The following is an 18,107-nucleotide window of genomic DNA, read 5'->3' on the forward strand; positions in this document are numbered from 1 at the left end:
TTATCATTTATTGCCTTTTAAGAGACAGAAACAGCAAAAAGTGACACCATGTTCATGCAAGGCTTTGTATTTATAGCCACGTCCTCATGCTTAAGAGGTACTTCCACTAGATGTAAAAAAATTTTGTAACTGAAAAAAATTGCATGAAGAGATGATAAGAGAGAGATAGAAGCTATTTCATAGTGTTTATTTCAATAAGCATCAAGACGTGTTCAGTAAGTGGCTATTTAACTACCAGACAGCATCTTCAGGACCATGTCATCACCAACAACTGATATAGTAAAGACCCTGCTATAGTATAAACATCTTTGCTGGTCCTAGTGACTTCACTATAAAGGGGTTCTACTGTACATGTATGTGTCATCGTCCCTCAGAGAGACTATAGTTCTTTCTGAGGCATTGGTCTAGCCTTTGATCTTTAACTGTTCGTTGAACATCTTAGAGAGTCATCTGTGCCCACCTGAATGCTTCTTACAGCTAAAAAGGAAAAAAAAGTATGCAACTTTTTCAGAATCTTTGCTCTGGAAGAAAACGTTTCAGTTTAGGGCAGGGCTCATTCATAATGTTGAGCACATTGCGATAGCTGTTGCTGCTGTTGTCTTACAGATACTACTAACTTATATGTTCAAATTTTCCAAAGCAGCAAATGCTTCAGCTAGAGCAAAGTGATGCCATTTTCACAATATAAACCAGCCACAGTTATCGAGGGACATCGAAAAAAAGCATTCTTATCGGGCAGTCTTGGCTTGGCTGTTCTGCAAGCCTTACAACTGCATCGACAGAATTTAGGCAACATCTTCTCGGCTTAACGGATCAGGAACACTGTACTGCAAAGCAAATTGTTCTGAATTTACTTGTGAAGGATGCACACCTTCTTAACAATGATCAGGGAAACACATTCTCTGCTGTGAAGCAAGAAAAGCTGCTCCAAGTTGGTTAGATTTAGCCTGCGGCTGCCCTGATTCCATTCATGTGTAATCCTGTTTTTGCATATGTTCTCTCTCTCTCTCTCTTATCTTTTTTTTTTGTCCTTTACTGTAAACTGTTGCACAAGGCAGTATCTCAGTGCTGTAGTTGACAGCGTGTAGCCATCTCTGTCCAAGCAAAGCTGCTTGATGCACACCCATAAGTGCAGCGACGCAAAATGTAGCAATGGAATCTTGTATTTGTGCTGCTGCATGTGATGGTTGCTGCGTTGTGGTCTGAACAGTGTTTCGCCTTCTCTGCATAGGCGCCGGCAAGGAGCAGCAGTCGCCATCCCGGCCTCGTTCGTCCATGTCTGTGGCCTCGGAGCATTCGGTCGCCTCGAGCCAGATGTCCACTTCGGTGGTGATGCGCCCCAGGCCACCGCCCCGGAAGCCCCGACCGCTCAGCATTGCTGGCACCATCCCAGACAAGGCGCTGCAAAGTAGGCAGAATCTCATTGCTGAACAACGAACAGGTACACTAACTGCAGCCATGCTATGCCACGTGAGGTCGCCTTGTCCTAGCTGCCCTTCTGTGCTGTTTGGGTTTGTTTTGGTTCCCTTTTAAGAACGGTTTGCATGCATCGCCATCTTCTTTAATGGTAGACTTCTTACTTACATTTGTTATTTGGAATATTTCTATTTAATCTTGCAGTCCCAAGTGCATGAGACCTGCTCTTTGTAATGTAAATTTTATGATTTGTTAAGAATTTTTTGGTTCTGCATGAACTCGCTCCTTATTGGTTGTATGGTGCTCTTTTTGCATGTACTATTTCTTCTGTTTCGTGGCAAAACTGTTTGGACGTCTTCTGCCTGAAAGCTAATGTATTGAAATATTTTTGCATATTTTCACTTGTTTTCACTTGTCTGAGTTGTTTTTTCATTACGTGAACATAATACTTGCTAACACACTTATCCAACAGGGTGTCATCTAAGTTGGTATCATTTTTCGGAACTCTTTAGCTTTGGAGGATGCCCCTGTCTTAACGATTAGTGTAAGCATTACTGTTTTGTCTGAACCTAGAGTTTGTTGTGCCCTCATGCATGACAGTATGTGTTATAGGGATTATTCTTGGTATAATAATGGCTAGACGTGATAGTTGCCTTTAGCAACACCAGAGAGCTGTGAGCCCCCAACCCTTGGAGCACTAAATCACCACCACGATGGTTTTGGCACTAAATCACCACCACGATGGTTTTGGGCCAGTAGGAACAAATACGAGTAGTCTACTCTATGGTTTCTGCTTGGCCACAGGCCACCAATGGTCAACCACCCTATTTCAGCAATACAAACATGCAACGCAGTTAACGCGGCTCAGAACCGTACGAGCAGCAAGGCTTCGCCGCATGCACAAGGTGACGAGGAATGCGTGCCGCTAGCACGCTGTGATCTCTTTGGCCAAAGGGGGGGGCCTTCTCGAGAGCGAGTGGGCAACCGACGCAAGGTACGCCTGCCAGGATTTGCTAGACCCCAATTTCGCGGTAGTCGAAGTATTTTTACTGTCCCACCGAAAGGCGCCAGTGAGAAAGGCCGTTGGTATGCTGGGGTGGAGCTGTGGCCGAACAACAGTCAAGTTGTCGGGACACCTTTCCGGCTGCCTGAGGCTTGAGAAAGGAAGAGAGAACACCGCGGGAATCAGGCGGCTGCTGCACAAAAGGCAGTGATGGGAAACCCAAATTCCACAACTCGAAGCAGCGTTTATTGTGCTGCATACAGTGGTAACGCTCAAAGTAGCCGAACTAATGAGGCAGTGTCTTGCCCGGCTATGAGGGTGAAGGAAACTACAAAAAGGGGAAGCGCACATGAAAAAAAAGGGAGGGGAATGTTCTTCTTATCTTGAACGACTTCGCAATCATGGCCCGCATCGAGTCATCACGTATATGGCTAGGCAGTTCACTGAAGGCAGGAGTGCACACGAACCCGCTGAAAGGCAACAGAGCATCAAGAGAAGCGCGCTTCTTCTGAACTGTGGAGAGGAAGTCTCTCCAGTCCTCCAAAAGGGATAGGAGAAGACCTCTGCAAGATATGCGTGAAAGGCAATGGGGGTAATTCTGTAATCTCTTATTCATGGAAGCATCTTGTGTACTTTCAAGCTCAGCATCACGGGATTGTCGAGATTTTAGGCGAGATTCTGAAGTGGACAGAATTAGCCGCTAGTCCCTGTCACTGCTGCATGTGAATTAAAGCCACGACTAGGTTTGGCATTTGGGAAAAAGGTTAATCAAGCACTTTTTGGGGCGATTTTGCATTGTCTGCGTGGAATGCGCATACCACATGTTGTGTTCCATCCTTGTGTATACAGCACCGCCATCAGCAGAGAAAAAGAGGCCAACGTCAGCCGCAAAGTCTGTTGGTGAAGGTGGTGCTACACCGGGCACAGCACCCGAGGTGCCACCAAAGCCAGCCCACCTGCGGAAGCCTCAGAAGCCTCAACCACCAGCTGCCTCAGCCTTCCGTAGAGGGGAGCGCGCTCCAGTTCCTCCGGCTAGGGCTGCCAGGGACACCACTCCCAAAGAACGCGGAGCTTCGAAGGAAAAGAGCGCGCCAGTATCCAAAGAACCTAGCCCTGCTCCCTCCCTGCCAACGGCCGCAGTCGCTCCCATTGTGGCGACACCAGTAGTAGCAGCGGCGGCGGCAGTAAAACCTGCTGCACCTGAGCCCGCCGCAGTTTCGGCACCCCCCGACGTTGTCACCTCAAATGTTGTCACAGTAGCGGACGAAGCACAGAAACCACTTGTTGCTGATAGTTCCGCCCCGGAATTATCTGAGGGACAGCCCGCCATGACTATCAAGGTGACTTTTTTCGTCATGCAGCTTACTGTTTATTGCTCAAGTTCAAAGGCTTTTTTGTTTGCAAAAATGACCTTAAACGATGTTTAACTTATGACAGTGCCCTCTTTTCTAAATGGTGCTGATTAACTTTTTGGCCGATCAAATTTCACAAAAGAAAAAACGATCAATTCATAACTGCCAGTGTGATGGATAGAAGGGTCAGTAGTTTTGTGCATGTTCTGGAGCATCGCATAACTCTATTATATAATAATTTTATTGATTGTCCTGTACCTAGAGCAGTGTCCATTTTCATGAGCTTAGTATTTTATGGCTGTGTGGCAGGGGTGTGCGTATAGTGTTATTTTGTGCAATAATTTGAAGCGAATAGAATAGCTATTACGAAAGGCAAAATGACATAATTTAAGGTTTTCAAAACCAATTTTTTTTTTATTGCGAAAGCAATACTACTCGCACTTTCAAGCCTTCGCGTAACCTGGCCGCAGTTACGTCTTACCCACGTGACGCTGTGACATCACACCCCACATGACACACGGGCTGGCAGGAGCTGCCAACTTGGCTCTCTCGTTTCACATGAGACGGTTATGTCAGAATCAGCCTGCCAGGACCCTGGCATTCACGTTACCCCTACAGGCCACTAAGGCACGTTCATATGGGTTTGTTAAAGCGGGGCTTTATATGTGGGCTGAGGAAGAAGAAAAATAGAAGAACGCTCGGTCACCCGCAGCTAATGCTTTCGCTCTATGTTTGGTTCAGCAGCGTTGAACCCTTGTAATTTTTTTCTTTATTTTTTCCTTAGATTATGCAAAGGCAATCAGGCCTGTGCAAATATACTAGTGTTTTTCGGGTTTGAAGCAAATTTGGAGGTAGTAGTAGTTTTCCTCAAATAATTTGAAGAGTTTTGTTATACTTTCTACATGTAACGAAATTCTTAACCACAATAATCGCTTTCGAAAATATATATCTTCCCAACATGCAAGACCATGATGCAAAAATAAGGAAAGAGTGTGTTGAAGCTTTGTCACATTCATTGAAGTTGTCTTGCCTGTTTAAAAAAATTGGTGTGGAAATTGGGGGAGCCAACTTGTAAGCGAAGGCAACATGGGCGTAGACACCTGTCAGGTACTATGTAATCTGGACACCGCACCTGCGCCTGCTTGCATCTGCTGCCCCACATGTACTCGCGGACATGCAAGCGTGGTGGCTTGCGCGCCATGGTTCTATCTTGGAGGAGGTATGTTGAAATGAAACTGTGCGAATTAAGCATTCCGCAGATGTTATTCACTTTAGACAAATGTTTCAAGGTCCAGAACAGCAAACTTTTGGATTGGACTGAATATCAAATAATTGACTATTCAACCAGATATTCGCACAGGTCAACTGTACTGTTATCAGTATGTCGCAGATGGACACATTCAGGCCGGGACAAAGTCCGAAAATGAAAGCCTGGGAGCTGCGCAGCGCCTACCGTTTGGTGGACGCAAAATGAAAAGGCGATAGTGCTGATAAGGATAAGAGCAAACGAACACGTGGCTGAAGCAAGTTCTTCGTCAGCACTGGCTTTCATATCTAGGCTCAGCTAAAAGCTCAGCCAACCTCGGAACTGGCAGTACGTTATTGTACGTACTCTATGGTAGCTTGCACAGATTAAAAAGCGTTTTGCCTATGATCGAAATGCCAATTTCGGCTGTGTTGCTGTAGCAGCGTCGGGACTGCGGACTATGCTTAGGAATGGTTATACGATGACTTGGCCATTGACAACATTGCTAAGGGCCAGCTTGAATAAAATCAGCTGAAATTGAGAAACTGGTTTTGGCGCATCTGAAGTTGTAGGCTTTCTATGTGGCCTCTATGCTTCGAAATGGACTAGGTCTTAATAACCGGGCATATCCGGGAAAAAAAATCGGGAGCGCAGATTTTTGGGCCCACAGCTGTAAAGGTTGAAATAAAATCTTCATACCTCCCTCGCCTTTTTGTTGTTGATTTTATTCTTTTTTGTCTTATTTTTGTCGGTAAGCTATGAAGCTGATGAAAACTGGTGATGATAGTTGTGTGAACTTCCTTTCAGGAACAGGGGGCATCGGTACCTAAAGAGACTCCCGCTCCTCCTGGATCAGTTGAGCAGCAGAGACCAGTGCCAGCGGCGGTCGCTGGAGCCGAAGTTCCCGCACAGCCTGCTGTGGCCAGCACAGACGGCAGTGGCGCCGAAGAGAATGCAGTGCTGAGCAAACCAACACCGCGCGTGATTTCCGAGGAAGAAGCTCGGGCCCTCCTGGCCGAAAAACGCCGGCTCGCCCGCGAGCAGGCAGAGAGGGAAGCTGAGCTGGAGCGCCAGCGTCAAGAAGAATTGAGGTTTGTTACAGTGTGTTTGTCACCCCAAGCTTTGCGAGGCATGGTACAGACTTGTTCGTCGTATACACTTAAACCCGGATGTAAATGAACCTCTTAACAGCGTGTTTCTCCTTGATGTTATGAAGTTTCTCGATTCTTCAGAGCCGGCAGCACGTAAAGCGCTTGTATTTGAGAACTTCCGCGTAATGGAAGAGTTATGTAACGAACTCGCTACTCTGGGCATCTTTGCTGAGCTGTTTGGAATTTGGAAAGCCGTGGTTAGGTTAGGTTAAGGTCAGGTCAGGTCAGGTCAGGTCAGGTTAGGTTAGGCTAGGCTAGGCTAGGCTAGGCTAGGCTAGGCTAGGCTAGGCTAGGCTAGGAAAGGAAAGGAACACGAACTCAAGAGGAGCGCCTACGATCACAGCAAATTGACTGTTGTTGACGCGACGCATCGAGCTCCAGCGGCATCAGTGCATCTACATATGCAGTGAACGCAACAGTAGCTTCGCTGCTTTCGCTTTAGAACTCTCTCGCCAGGTGACACTAATGTTAACGCTGAAAAGCAGTGAAACATTTCTCGACATATACGGCTTTGAGTAACTTTAGTTGGGAGTAAATGCTTTAAAGCTGACTTCACTTACTTACATTTATTCCTTTGGTTTTTGTTCTGCAGTGTCCTTGAGACCTCATGCAAAACTGCGTGTAACAAAAACTTTGACGAAAAATTTTAGACTTTTTTTAAGTTTCATTATAACCAGGTTTTGAGAGAGAGAACACTGGCAAAACGTGTCATTAATTCATGGTGGTAATGAAAAGGTCTTTCCTCATAGCGTTTAGAACAAGCACTCCAATATCCAAGAAGCGGCAATTTACGATTTTAGTTTGGTATTGAAATTCATGTAAAGCAAGCTAATGTAAAGGAAGCCTTCCTATCAAGTACAGTCTTTGTCAAAAGTGTAGAGCCCAGGGGGTCTGCTTCTGAACCGCTTCATGCAGCCAGTGTTTCGAATTTGTTGATGGTAAGAAGAGTTTTTGTCCTACCCTCTCCAATGGGAAGGACCTCCACTCAAGCTGTCTGCAAATTCTTGACAAAGAAATTTTTTGTACGCCCCGCCGATTTCGTTGTAGCGGGATTCAAGTTTAGTTTCTATCATTGGCCTATATAAAGTTCTCGAAAAAAAGTTGATACACTTTTTCTCGAGCGTTTCTAAGAAAACCCTCAAGGTCCCCTGTTGGCACAGTGGTTAAGGTACTCGACTGTTGTGCCCAAGGAAAACCCTCGAGGTCCCCTGTTACGTTGGCACAGTGGTTAAGGTACTCGAGTGCTGGGCCCAAGGATGCGGGATCGAATCCCGGCCGCAGTGGCCGCTTTTTGACGGAGGTGAAAAGCAAGGTGCTGTGCGATGTCAGTGCATGTTAAAGAACCCTAAGCAGTCGAAATTTCTGGAGCCCTCCACTAATGCCGTCTCTCATAGCCTAAGTTACTTTGAAACGTTAAACCTGATAAAGTGGACCTTTCAAAACCTTTATGGAGTCTGCCATTTTAAACAGTAAGCTTTCCATTGTGCCGAAAAACATAAAGCACTGCCCCACTTGCCAGCGGAGCTATCCGTGATATTCGGCTCTCGGCTGTAATGAAGCTCTCCTCAGCCTAACCAGCCTGCACGTTTTCCTACAGCCACATTATGCATCCAGATTGGCATTGGGTCATCTTACCTTCTTCAAGCGGTTTTGTTTTTACGGTGGGAGAAATGCATGTCTGTCGTGCTATTTTACACTGCATTGACGCATGCATACCTCCCTCTGGTTGCAGGCGCCAGGAAGAAGAGCGGCTCCGGCAGGAGGAAGAGGAGCAGCGGCGGGCGGAGGAGGAGCAGCTCCGCCTGGCGGAAGAGTTCCGCCGCCAGGAAGAAGAGAAGCTCCAGCGGGCCATTGAGGAGCAGCAAAAGCGGGAGGCCGAGGAGCGGGAACGGCGAGAGCAGGAGGCTCAGCAGAAGGCGGAGCGTGAGGAGCAGGAGCGCAAGGCACGCGAGGAAGCCGAGAGACAGCGCAAGGAGCTTGAGGAACGACTCAAGCGGGAGGAGGCCGAACGGGCAGAGAGGAAAAAGGTAATTGTGATGGATTACAACAAGGGGATACTTACTGGTGGATTATAGGTGCAGGAGCAGTTAAATGAGTAATTGTGGATTATAGTTGTAGCAGTAATTAAGTATTAAGTAATTAAGCAAAAGGGAAAATGTAGTTATGGTGGGTTATAATAAGGGAGTAAATTACTGGTGGATTATACATGCAGGAGTAATTGAGTAATTAATAGTGGATTGTGTGAGAAGAAAAGGTAATTATTGTGGATTATATGTGCTGTCGAGGAGGAAAGTTTTGGCTCATAGACTTCATGGCACAAAAGAGTGCGAAGGCAAGGCACGGTCAGGGTATAAGACAGGACCAATGCTCGCATCTGTGCTGGGCCCATCTTCATCTTTCTGAAGAATGCCCGGGATTTAAGTCAAACATAGGTATCATAATATCTGGGCAGTTAACATAACGGACCATCTAACCTTGTGTTTGGCGGATGATAGCCGCAGTTGCTTATGCGCCATAAAACGCATATAACTACCCAACTCTTTACGTTACTTTTGTTTGCACTGGTATTTGAGGAAGGAATTTCTCATGTAGGTTGAAAACGTAATCTTCTATGCTTTGTAAAGAGACACCTAAAATCATCTCAGTAAAGAAAGAAAGATATATTAGTATCACTAGGAATATTTGTTGGAAGGTACCCTGGTGTGTGTTAGTTATTCCTTGCACATGCTCTGTTGGCCAGTTAAAAGAGAGATTCTTTCATTGTGGCTGCAGCTTTCCTGCAGAAGAATGCCTTTCTGAAAGTTTGGCCACAGCTAGGGTTGATTTTAGACCTTAAGGGGGGACACGGGTCTTGCGGACCAAAAAATCGCGAAAAAATCACTTTTTAGAAAATGTGATTTTCGAAATCAGTAGCTCTTTATCTACCTATCTGCTAAGTTTTTCATCTCTAGGGTCGGTATTTTAGTCACAATGCCAATTTATATAATCGATGTCGCCCAAATTTGGGCCGAAAACGACCCCCGAAACAACCATTTTCCGCGAGGCGTAGCTCCCATTTTGTGCGCGGCACGGTAGCCATCTTGGTCTCATTCGAAAGAGCCGCCTTTCGTCTTCAAATTGCCGCCTCTGCTGTTTACATTCGCCCATTGGCCGCATAAAAAATAGCAAAAAAGAAAACGTGGCATTTGCAATCCCATTGGCTTTCGGGGTGCACGTGACGATAAGGCGTCCCCGCATTGGTGGAGCTGGCTGACGGCGTCTGCTCGGCGCGCCCGAGCCGCGGGGAGACGGCGGAGATGTGACGCCGGCCGCGCTTGGTTCCGAACCGCGAGGTGCGTTCATGGCAAGAATTTGTCAAAAAAGTGAAAAAAATAGTTGAATAATCATCTCAAGTGATGCCCTGCCCCGGCTGTGCGCGCTCAGGCCGACGGAAATCGTGCGCCGAACGATCGTGTGTACGAGCCTGAAGTAGGCCTAGCGTGTTCCCCAGCACGGGGGACTGCTACTGCCAGCGGTCGCACCCGCCGCGACAGTGATAACGCTGGCCGCAGATGAGCAGAAAGATAAGCTCAAAACAGGAAAAGCTTGAACTCGCGCCAACTCCAGCAACGAAGCGGTAGACGGATTGTGTTCGTAACGATGACGGCAGCGCGGCGGACAGTCCGCTTGGCGATGCGGAGTTCACGATCGTCAGATCTAAACAGTTTGCCGAGATTGGCGAAGCGTAAAACATACGGCGGCGGTATTGGCATTTAAAAAGTGAACGAGGATAAGGAATCGCCGTCAAACTTATTCTCCAATGCGTAAACTGCGGGACACGTCGTCTTCGTAGAGCTCGCCGCGCGTTTGCGCCGATCGGACCTCGTTCATAGTCCTTTGGGAATTCACTTGCTTCCAGTGCAATGCAGAGCACTGGGAAGCAGCAAACAGCTCCAAATTACATTTCTTTTCCACAATAAACGTTCCTCACCGCGGTCTTGATGCGAGGACGTAACGACGTACGTTAAAAAAAAAAAAAAAAACGAAACGAAAAAGTGACAACTGAATGTGCTGCAACTGCAAATCAAAATGAAAGAGGCGACACTTGGACGTTGGAAAGCAAGCAGACTACATTCCTGGAGGTTTATAGCCATTTTAAATTGTAAACGTGTGCATTGCACCAGTGAATGAGAGCAGAGAGGAAGCGTGCTTCCTCTGCAGCTCTTCAGACTGCAGCAAAACGAAAGCAGAAAGGCAAACCCAATGCAGATTACTGTCCACGAGCCTTCTAGGCCACAGTGGCCTGCATTTCTACAGTTTTTGTTTGATTAAATTAGTGTTTGACATTGCAATTCGTTTTTTCCATTTTTCTCAAAATGAAAATTTTGCCTACCCTTCTATTTTGCGGGTGGCATTGTGGCTCTCCTACTCGTTAGATTGTAATGATTTTTATTTTTACTGGCTCGTGAGTGTTAAAGGAACACAATAAAGCTATTATACAAGGTCTCAACTGCATGAAAAATTTTTAAACATATAAAGATGTAGAAAGGGGGTGGTTGCACTTGTGAAGCTGAAACTTAAAACTTCCATAACTTTGGCTTGTAGTAAGGCAGGAGCACAAAACTTGTTTTATTGTGTTCCTTAGACATTCAGGGACAGATCCATGTGCATTTTAGCAATTTCCCTTCAGTAGATATTTTTACAAGCTTCCCGCAAGTCTGGAACAGCAAAGTTGCTGTAACTACTCAGCAAATTTATGTAGAAGAAAACTAACAACATATTTGAAACCAGCACAAGAATTTACATAAACCCTGCAAATTTCATACTGACAGGACAAATATTAAGAAAATTTTGCTCAAGACCCATGTCCCCCCTTAAATCCAAGTTTCTAGAAGTGTTTGCTTCGATTGTAATGACTTGAAATAAGATTTTAATGATGTCTATTGAACTTCTTATGCATCAAATACAGACGCCATTGTGTATTTGGTGATGTAGAACAGGTATACATGATTTTGTGTAACAACGTCACTCTGTAAATATGCATTGTAGAAAGGCCAAATCAACAACTTTCAAGTGTGCATATTTGGTGTTTGGTATTTCAAACCACACAATGGGCTGTAAAAATAAGTGGGCCCCGCTGGGTGGCGCTGTGGTTATGGCGCTCGACTACTGTGCCCAAAAAAGCGGGATCGAATCTCGGCCTTGGCGGCCGCTTTTCACTGGAGGCGAAAAGCAAAGCGCCCGTGTGCTGTGCGATCAGTGCACGAGAACCCCAGGTAGTCGAAATTTCCGGAGTCCTCTACTACGGCGTCTCTCATAGCCTGAGTCGTTTTGGGACTTTAAACCCTACAAACCAAGCAACCGAAAATAGGCGGGGCCCTGCACACTGTTTTGTGTTCTTTTGGTCACTTATAGTAGGTCACAACAGTTAGTGAGGGTTGTGCAAATCACCAGGTCTGGTAGGCTGTGCAGCAGGTGGTTTCTCGCTGTTAATTTGATTTATTTATTCATTCATTAATTCATTCATATATTTGCTTATTTATTGAATGATTGATTATTGATTGATCGATTTATTTATTTATTTATTTCAATGTTGTTTGTGTCTGATCTCAGTTCTTACTGTTATTTTGGCTCGTTTTTGCTTCTCTCTTTCAAAAAATGCCCCAGAGAGTGGAGGAGATCATGAGTCGGACACGGAGGAGAGGGGCCAAGGACCCGGGCTCCCCCGCCAACAGCAAGACTGGCGACGCCCAGGCATCTCCGGAAAGGGACAGCTCACCATCCTTATCGGGTCGATCATCGCCCCAGCCGCAGAGCAAGTCATCCGATGACAAAAGTAGCAGGGCTTCAGCTCAGCCGGAAAGTGGTACTACGCTAGATACAGCGCAGGTCGGTGAGCAGCAGCAGCCACAGGGAGAGCAGCAGCAGCAAGAGCTTCGCGATCAGCCGCCACAAGTGCAGCCCAAGGAAGAGGGGGGCAGCGGGGAGGGGTCTCTAGTAAATATAGTGCCGGCGGCTGGTTCGCCGGAGGAGAACTGTGTGAATGGTAGGGAACCAATTGTTGTCGTGGTGGCGGACAGCAGCAGCAGCAGTGTGGGCAGTGGCGGCCCTCAGGGTGATGAAGGCTCGGCGCCAGCGGAGGAGCCCATGGACCAGTCTCCGCCGCAAGGCAAGTGCTTCTCCCCTCCCTCCGTGACCAGCGAAGGGACAGCAGCCCCCCCATGCACCAACGGCTACAGCTCGCACCTCACCACCAATGGTGGAGGGGACATCATCAACGGTGTAGGGTGAGCGCCACCTTTGCAGTCCGTTCATTTTTCCCAGATTTGATGTTACGTTAAAAACAGTGGTACAATCTTTCTCTCCAAAGAAGCTTTCGAGTTACATGCGGCTGCTTATCGTCGGGAATTGTCAAATAATTATTTGGATATGTGTGCTGCTGAAAGAAGGTGACCAAAGAAGAACTGGGAATAGGTGGCTTGACAGGCCCACAGCAATGAATTGTTTAGCTGCGTTACGCCAGTGGCTATGAAAACACTGAGAGGTAACAAATCACGACACTAAATCAGCGTGTAACAGCAGAAAAGCGCATTGGTCGGAAAAACAAAATGCCGGGGTGCACAAGTACAGTTTTTCTGTCCTTACGTGTGCCTAAGTTTGGCACTGAAGCAGATAGTTTAAAATTGACAAGACAGGCGTCACTATGCAATAGGGAAAAAAGCATGCAGCAGCTTTCCAACATTCTCGCATTTCTAGTAGCACACCGCATGTACTTGTATAAGGCCAGAACCTCTAAACTTGACAGTCGACACTTATAAAAAAAAAAAAGTAAAGAAAAAAGAAAATTATGCAATGATACTCCATTATCATTAGGTCTTCTGTTTGCTTTTACAGTAGAACCCTGCTGTTGTGTTCCCGGGTGCTGCGTTTTCCCAGCTGTTACATTGGTGTGGGCGAGTCTTGGCATAGCTTTATAGAGTTCTATGCACTAGAAACCAAGCTTTTACGTCGTAACTTTGCACATTTTTGCATGATAGTTTGGGAACGGTTGCCAAAAGCTGGTCCGAGTGAAAAGTGCCGGCGGCCATGTTTACTTTTAAAGGGCCACTGTCCAGGGAAGGCCCTTTTAAGCAAAGGAGCCCAGTGTTTCAATCAGGTGCCGGAGATAGTCTGTGCAAAATGCTACAGTGACACGCGCGCCGAAAAGCGTCGAAAATACAATTCAAAGCTCTCTCATGCTCTCCTGTGGGAAGCCAGCTTCCCCGCTTCCTGCGCTGGCCGGGCCACAATAATGACGTAGTTACCGCGAACGACGTCCATTGGTTCGTCTCGCTGACTGACGGGAGAAGGGTGGGTGTCTACCGCTCGCTGCGCGCTTTTCTCTCGCCACGGCCAGACTGAATCCAGCGGCGCGCGCTCCCTCGGCCTTTTTTTCTTTTTTTTTTTTTTTTTTTTTTTTTTTTCTTTTTCGCGCTCGCGGAATGCCACGCCCCACCTCCCGCCCAACGCGGAGGAGGAAGGGGAATTTGTCTTGCGGAGGCTAGACGACCTCGGGCAGGAGAGTGAAAAACCTTTGCGAGGGAACGGAAGGAGAGAAGCATGACAGAATCGGGTGATTGCGGTGGCTGTAACTGCGTTATTAGTTACTCTTTTCAAAAACATTTTGCGGAATTGCGTTCTGGGGACGAAGTCTCACAGTCACCGGGGAAGAAAATATTTTCGACCGGAGGGTGGACAGTGGGCCTTTAAAGGGACACTAAAGACAGCCAAAGATGGTATGAAAATCTAATAAACTACATTTGGTGACACTGTCGCCGCATATCCGGCAGCAAAAAATCGAATAATTGCTGAGATATTGCGATAAGAAGTTGAGGTTTTTTCTTGTTCCCGCCGGTCGAATTCAAACCGTGGCCTCCAACTACGTAGTTGGAGTTGAGTGACGCACACTATGACGTAAGCGGAGACTCCGTGATAGCTAGCGAGCCGGCGCGGCCCGCGGCGTCGCATCCCTCAAGGGCCAACTTGGCAACAGCGTACTCGCAATGACGGCCTCAGCCGAAATAAATAAAACGATGAAGAGAGTAATTTAGCGAGCGATGGGCCCATAAAGGAAGAAAAACAAAAACATAGAGCGCTTGTAATGCACAATACTTTACATGTTTCTCAAACTTTTGCGCTCCTTCTTGCACTGTGTATAAACAAACCGAGCCCTCGGTCATCGCAACGCTTCCTGACATGTTTACATACAAATAAGATTTAGTTACCAGCAAAATAGTGTCCTCGCTGCTGCGCTTGTCAGTTTTGAAGCTTCGTCGCACTTCTTTCCTTCAAGGTTTGTGCTACAGCTCCGTGTTCAGCGAAAATTACGTCCACGGTAGCAGAACATGACTGAAGTGCCGGCGTCACTAAATTTGCCAGCGCTGTGAAATTCCACATGTTAAAATGGATCCAGTGCACAACATAGTGCGCATAGGCATCCAGAACATTAGTTGCAAGACGTGAGAGCAGGCAGCATGCGCCGATGATCAAGAAGTTGTAATTTTTAGACCGGCAGCAGAAACACTTTATTGTAAATGGGGCCATGACATAAAAACCAGAAATATTTCTAAGGCTCCTGTGGCGCGGCGTAGCCGAGCGGTTAGCGTCGTACGTTACGGAGCAAGCAGTAGCGAGTTCGAGTCTTACCGATTCTGGTGGTTTATTTATTTTCTTTTTTAACAAATCGTTTTTTTTTTTAACCTTTTGTGATGTATTTCTGGTGCTTCGTTATTTTTAGTTTTTACTTTTTACCCGAGGCTCTTTTTTTCGCCGGGCGACGAGCGCAATATATCGACGCTCTCCTTGGTATGAGCGGCAAGTATGCCCCTTTTGTTTACGACGCCTGCAAATAGCACGTTGAAGGTCTTGTTGACGCAGTATATGTTGGTCAGATGTGCCATGATTTAGTGAAAAATTGAATGATAATGCCTTTTTCCTTCGGTACTTAGCATATGTATGCTTTTCGTGGCGTACGTAGCTGCAGTCAAGCGGTCAGGTCGCAGAGTTCTATTAGCGTTGGTCGAAGCGGCAACGGCGGCGATATGTTGGCGCTGAAGTGTGATTGAAGGAGTGTGTCGGCGGTAGCGGATTTCGCTCGCTTGTACCTCCGAATGCTCAAATGGGAACCATCAAGGCGCATCTGCTGCTCCAAGCTCGTAATTCAGGCGCTGCAGGTTCAAACAAACTATCCGAGTGCGCACGAAATGCCTGAGCCGAAACATAACCAAAACTGAAGTGGGCGCCTGTGGCGCCTCCAAGTATATTTTTGTATTTGCCTTGCAACATTTACGTTGTCTTTTCGCCGTCGTTTACGTATGATAAAAGCGTGTTATCATGTTTGAGAAAAAACGTACTACCGCATTCAAACATGCAACGTAATTCGCATTTGTCAGCCTCCGGGATCCCTAGCGCGTCACGTGATTTGTAGTTGCGAGCCTCGGCCGTTTGGCTGTGGTGGCGATACCTGTATTTCTGTTATTCTTCTTTACTACCTTATAACAGCTCTGTTTTCAGTAAGAGTGGTTTTTTTTTAATCAGGAACTGGCATTCTATCGATGCAAACCCACTTCCTTTCTCTCTTTAGTGTCCCTTTAAGGCAGCTTGGCTAGACTTGGCCTGGCCTGGAGCTTTCAAAGGTTCGCCCACACTGTGCGGTGGAGCATTTGCATGTTGTGTAGAGTAGAAGCGTTTGGGTACACTGCAACATAAGTAGCAGTTGCTATGCTTTTTTTTTTTATGCATTTGCTTATTTAAGTCCTTTTGTGCTGCCGGCAACGTCATGTGCTTCGCGCTTCGTCTTGATCGCTTGCCTTCGTGCTTGGCTCGAACGGGATCATGCAGTCTCATTCTTGCGAACTATGTTTAATTAAAAAGGGGTAATTACTTGCATATACTTATCACAAATCTACTCCACCTTGGGGGATTCCCCTAAATATTCAATCAATTACGTTTAATATGGACAGTGCTGCTATGGCCTCCGCGGTTCTGACGGTTCACCAGATCATGGCCGAGTGTGTCGGTATGTACAAAAGTGACGATGGACAAGAAGTAAGCCGCTGCCGGAACCAGTCTTTACGTTGGTTGTTCTGGAGAAGTGCATTGTACTTTCTGGGGACGAGGAAATGCAGCACACAATGCTCAGCGTTTTTCTTTTTTTCTTTTCTTTTCAAGCGCAAGCGCAGCAATAAACATGTGTTGAGTTTGTCCATGTGTCAGTTTTCTTATTGTGGTTATTACCCGACTGTCACGTTTCCTCGCTTTTGCGTTTTTCTTTTTCGTCGCTTGAAAAACATATCAGCAGGGCTCTACTGTAATTGCTTCAATTTTGCTGAGTCATTCTTGCTCATTTTTATTCTTCGTGTTCTCTCCGTAGTAGCCACCTTCTAGCCTCTCCCTCCTCCCCCTTATTGCTGGAAAGGGGAACTACCACCTGCCATGGTGTTAGCAGGTGGCAAAGTGACACCACACCAGATATTGGCTCTTCTTCACGATGGGGCTTATGCGTTAAGAACAGTGTCTGCCGAAAAAAATTCTGTGCATGCATAACTTTTCCCATATCGTAAATTTCGCCTGAGACACTGTAAAACCACGGACACATCGTTCTGTGTGCCGGACACTGCCTGGTACCGTGAATTATGGCGCCCCAGGGCCACTGACTCGTTTTGCGTGTTTCACGTTCGCACGAGAGAGGATAAAACGTTTCAATGCATAAAAGTCAGTATGGAATGCGCTCAAGCTAATAACGCATTCTTTTGCAACAATGTACTGCCCACCAGGCTCGAGCTCCAACGGTACATGTTCTGTAGTAGTGCACCGTGTGCCCTGTTATTGCTAGGCTTAGCGTGCTTCACATCGCAGTTACCATAAAAGGTCTAACCTTCTCTGCAGTTTACTATCATAAAGTAACCTCACGCTAAAATCAAGATATGCCCCACCGATATGCCCAACGATGTGGGATCAAACGCCGGCCGTGGCAGCCGCTTTTCGATGAAGGCTGCCCGTGTGCTGTGCGATGTCAGTGCACGGTAAGGCACCTCAGGCGATTAAAATTTACGGAGTCCTCCGCTACAGCATCTCTCATAGCCTTGAGTCACTTTGGGTGTTAAACCCATAAATCAAATGAAACCTAAAATCGAAATATAATTATTGTCTGCAAGGTCTTCGACATGAAAGCACATGGAAAAGTAGCCAACGAAGGCCTTGTCATAGCAATGGTCATAGGTCATATGCATAGAGCTCCGAGCCTTGTTGCTTAGTATCACGCAACACTCAGCACTAAAATTACCTGTTTTATCATGAGAGATTAATTTGTACCAGTCATTGGGTGCACATTGCATCTTCTATGACTTTAGTAGCAATACATATATATATTTGAATGTGTCTGCATAAAACCGAGGACACATAATAGATGCTCTGCTGTAGTCTTCAGAATGCAGCAGAAAAATGACACTCCCTTGAAAGAGCAGTGAATTGGATTGATTCGGAAGAAATGTGGTAGCATTTTTCTTTCACTCGCCAGTCTATTGTGATTCTGATGCGTTATTATTCAATTTCTGTTTCACCTGATTTATTTTTCTTAGTCGGCCACTGGAGTTTAAAGAACAGTTTTCCTCTCTTCACTTTCTTACCCGCCAAACTGGAAGGTGGAAAGAATTGTGTAAGCACCACCTGCCGCAGTCGGCAGGTGGCAGGTTCACACAGACTCCCCACTGCGACAGAAATCTGATGAATTTGCAGGACCTGACTGAACGACAGTGGAAACTAGTATAGAAACGTGCTTGCAAGGTGTGTACACCTTAGTGACTGATGACAGAGTTAGGAATGGCACATGTGGACTATGTAGAGATGCATTGGCGGCGCAGTTTTTTTATGAGAAACACAACCTCTGAAACATTAATAATGGACTCCTCCACTAAAGGAGG

At 46.4% G+C, this 18,107-nt stretch overlaps 1 protein-coding gene across 14 annotated transcripts in view; it reads left to right on the forward strand.

The window, feature by feature from the left end:
* The window catches only part of LOC146208399 (uncharacterized), a 104,775-nt gene that overhangs the window by 81,238 nt on the left and 5,430 nt on the right, over positions 1-18,107 (forward strand). For 12 of the 14 annotated variants that reach the window (XM_084593192.1, XM_084593283.1, XM_084593297.1 and 9 more), the window contains 5 exons: positions 1,232-1,441; positions 3,269-3,759; positions 5,825-6,108; positions 7,901-8,195; positions 11,815-12,434. In XM_084593192.1, coding sequence (XP_084449318.1) covers positions 1,232-1,441; positions 3,269-3,759; positions 5,825-6,108; positions 7,901-8,195; positions 11,815-12,434 — 1,900 coding nt within the window. The remainder of the gene's footprint in view (positions 1-1,231; positions 1,442-3,268; positions 3,760-5,824; positions 6,109-7,900; positions 8,196-11,814; positions 12,435-18,107) is intronic. The other 2 variants (XM_084593207.1, XM_084593224.1) reach the window with 2 other exon arrangements.

Source organism: Amblyomma maculatum, chromosome 1 (genome assembly GCF_055883805.1).
Source record: "Amblyomma maculatum isolate TAMU_Amacu chromosome 1, ASM5588380v1, whole genome shotgun sequence".
NCBI lineage: Eukaryota > Metazoa > Arthropoda > Arachnida > Ixodida > Ixodidae > Amblyomma > Amblyomma maculatum.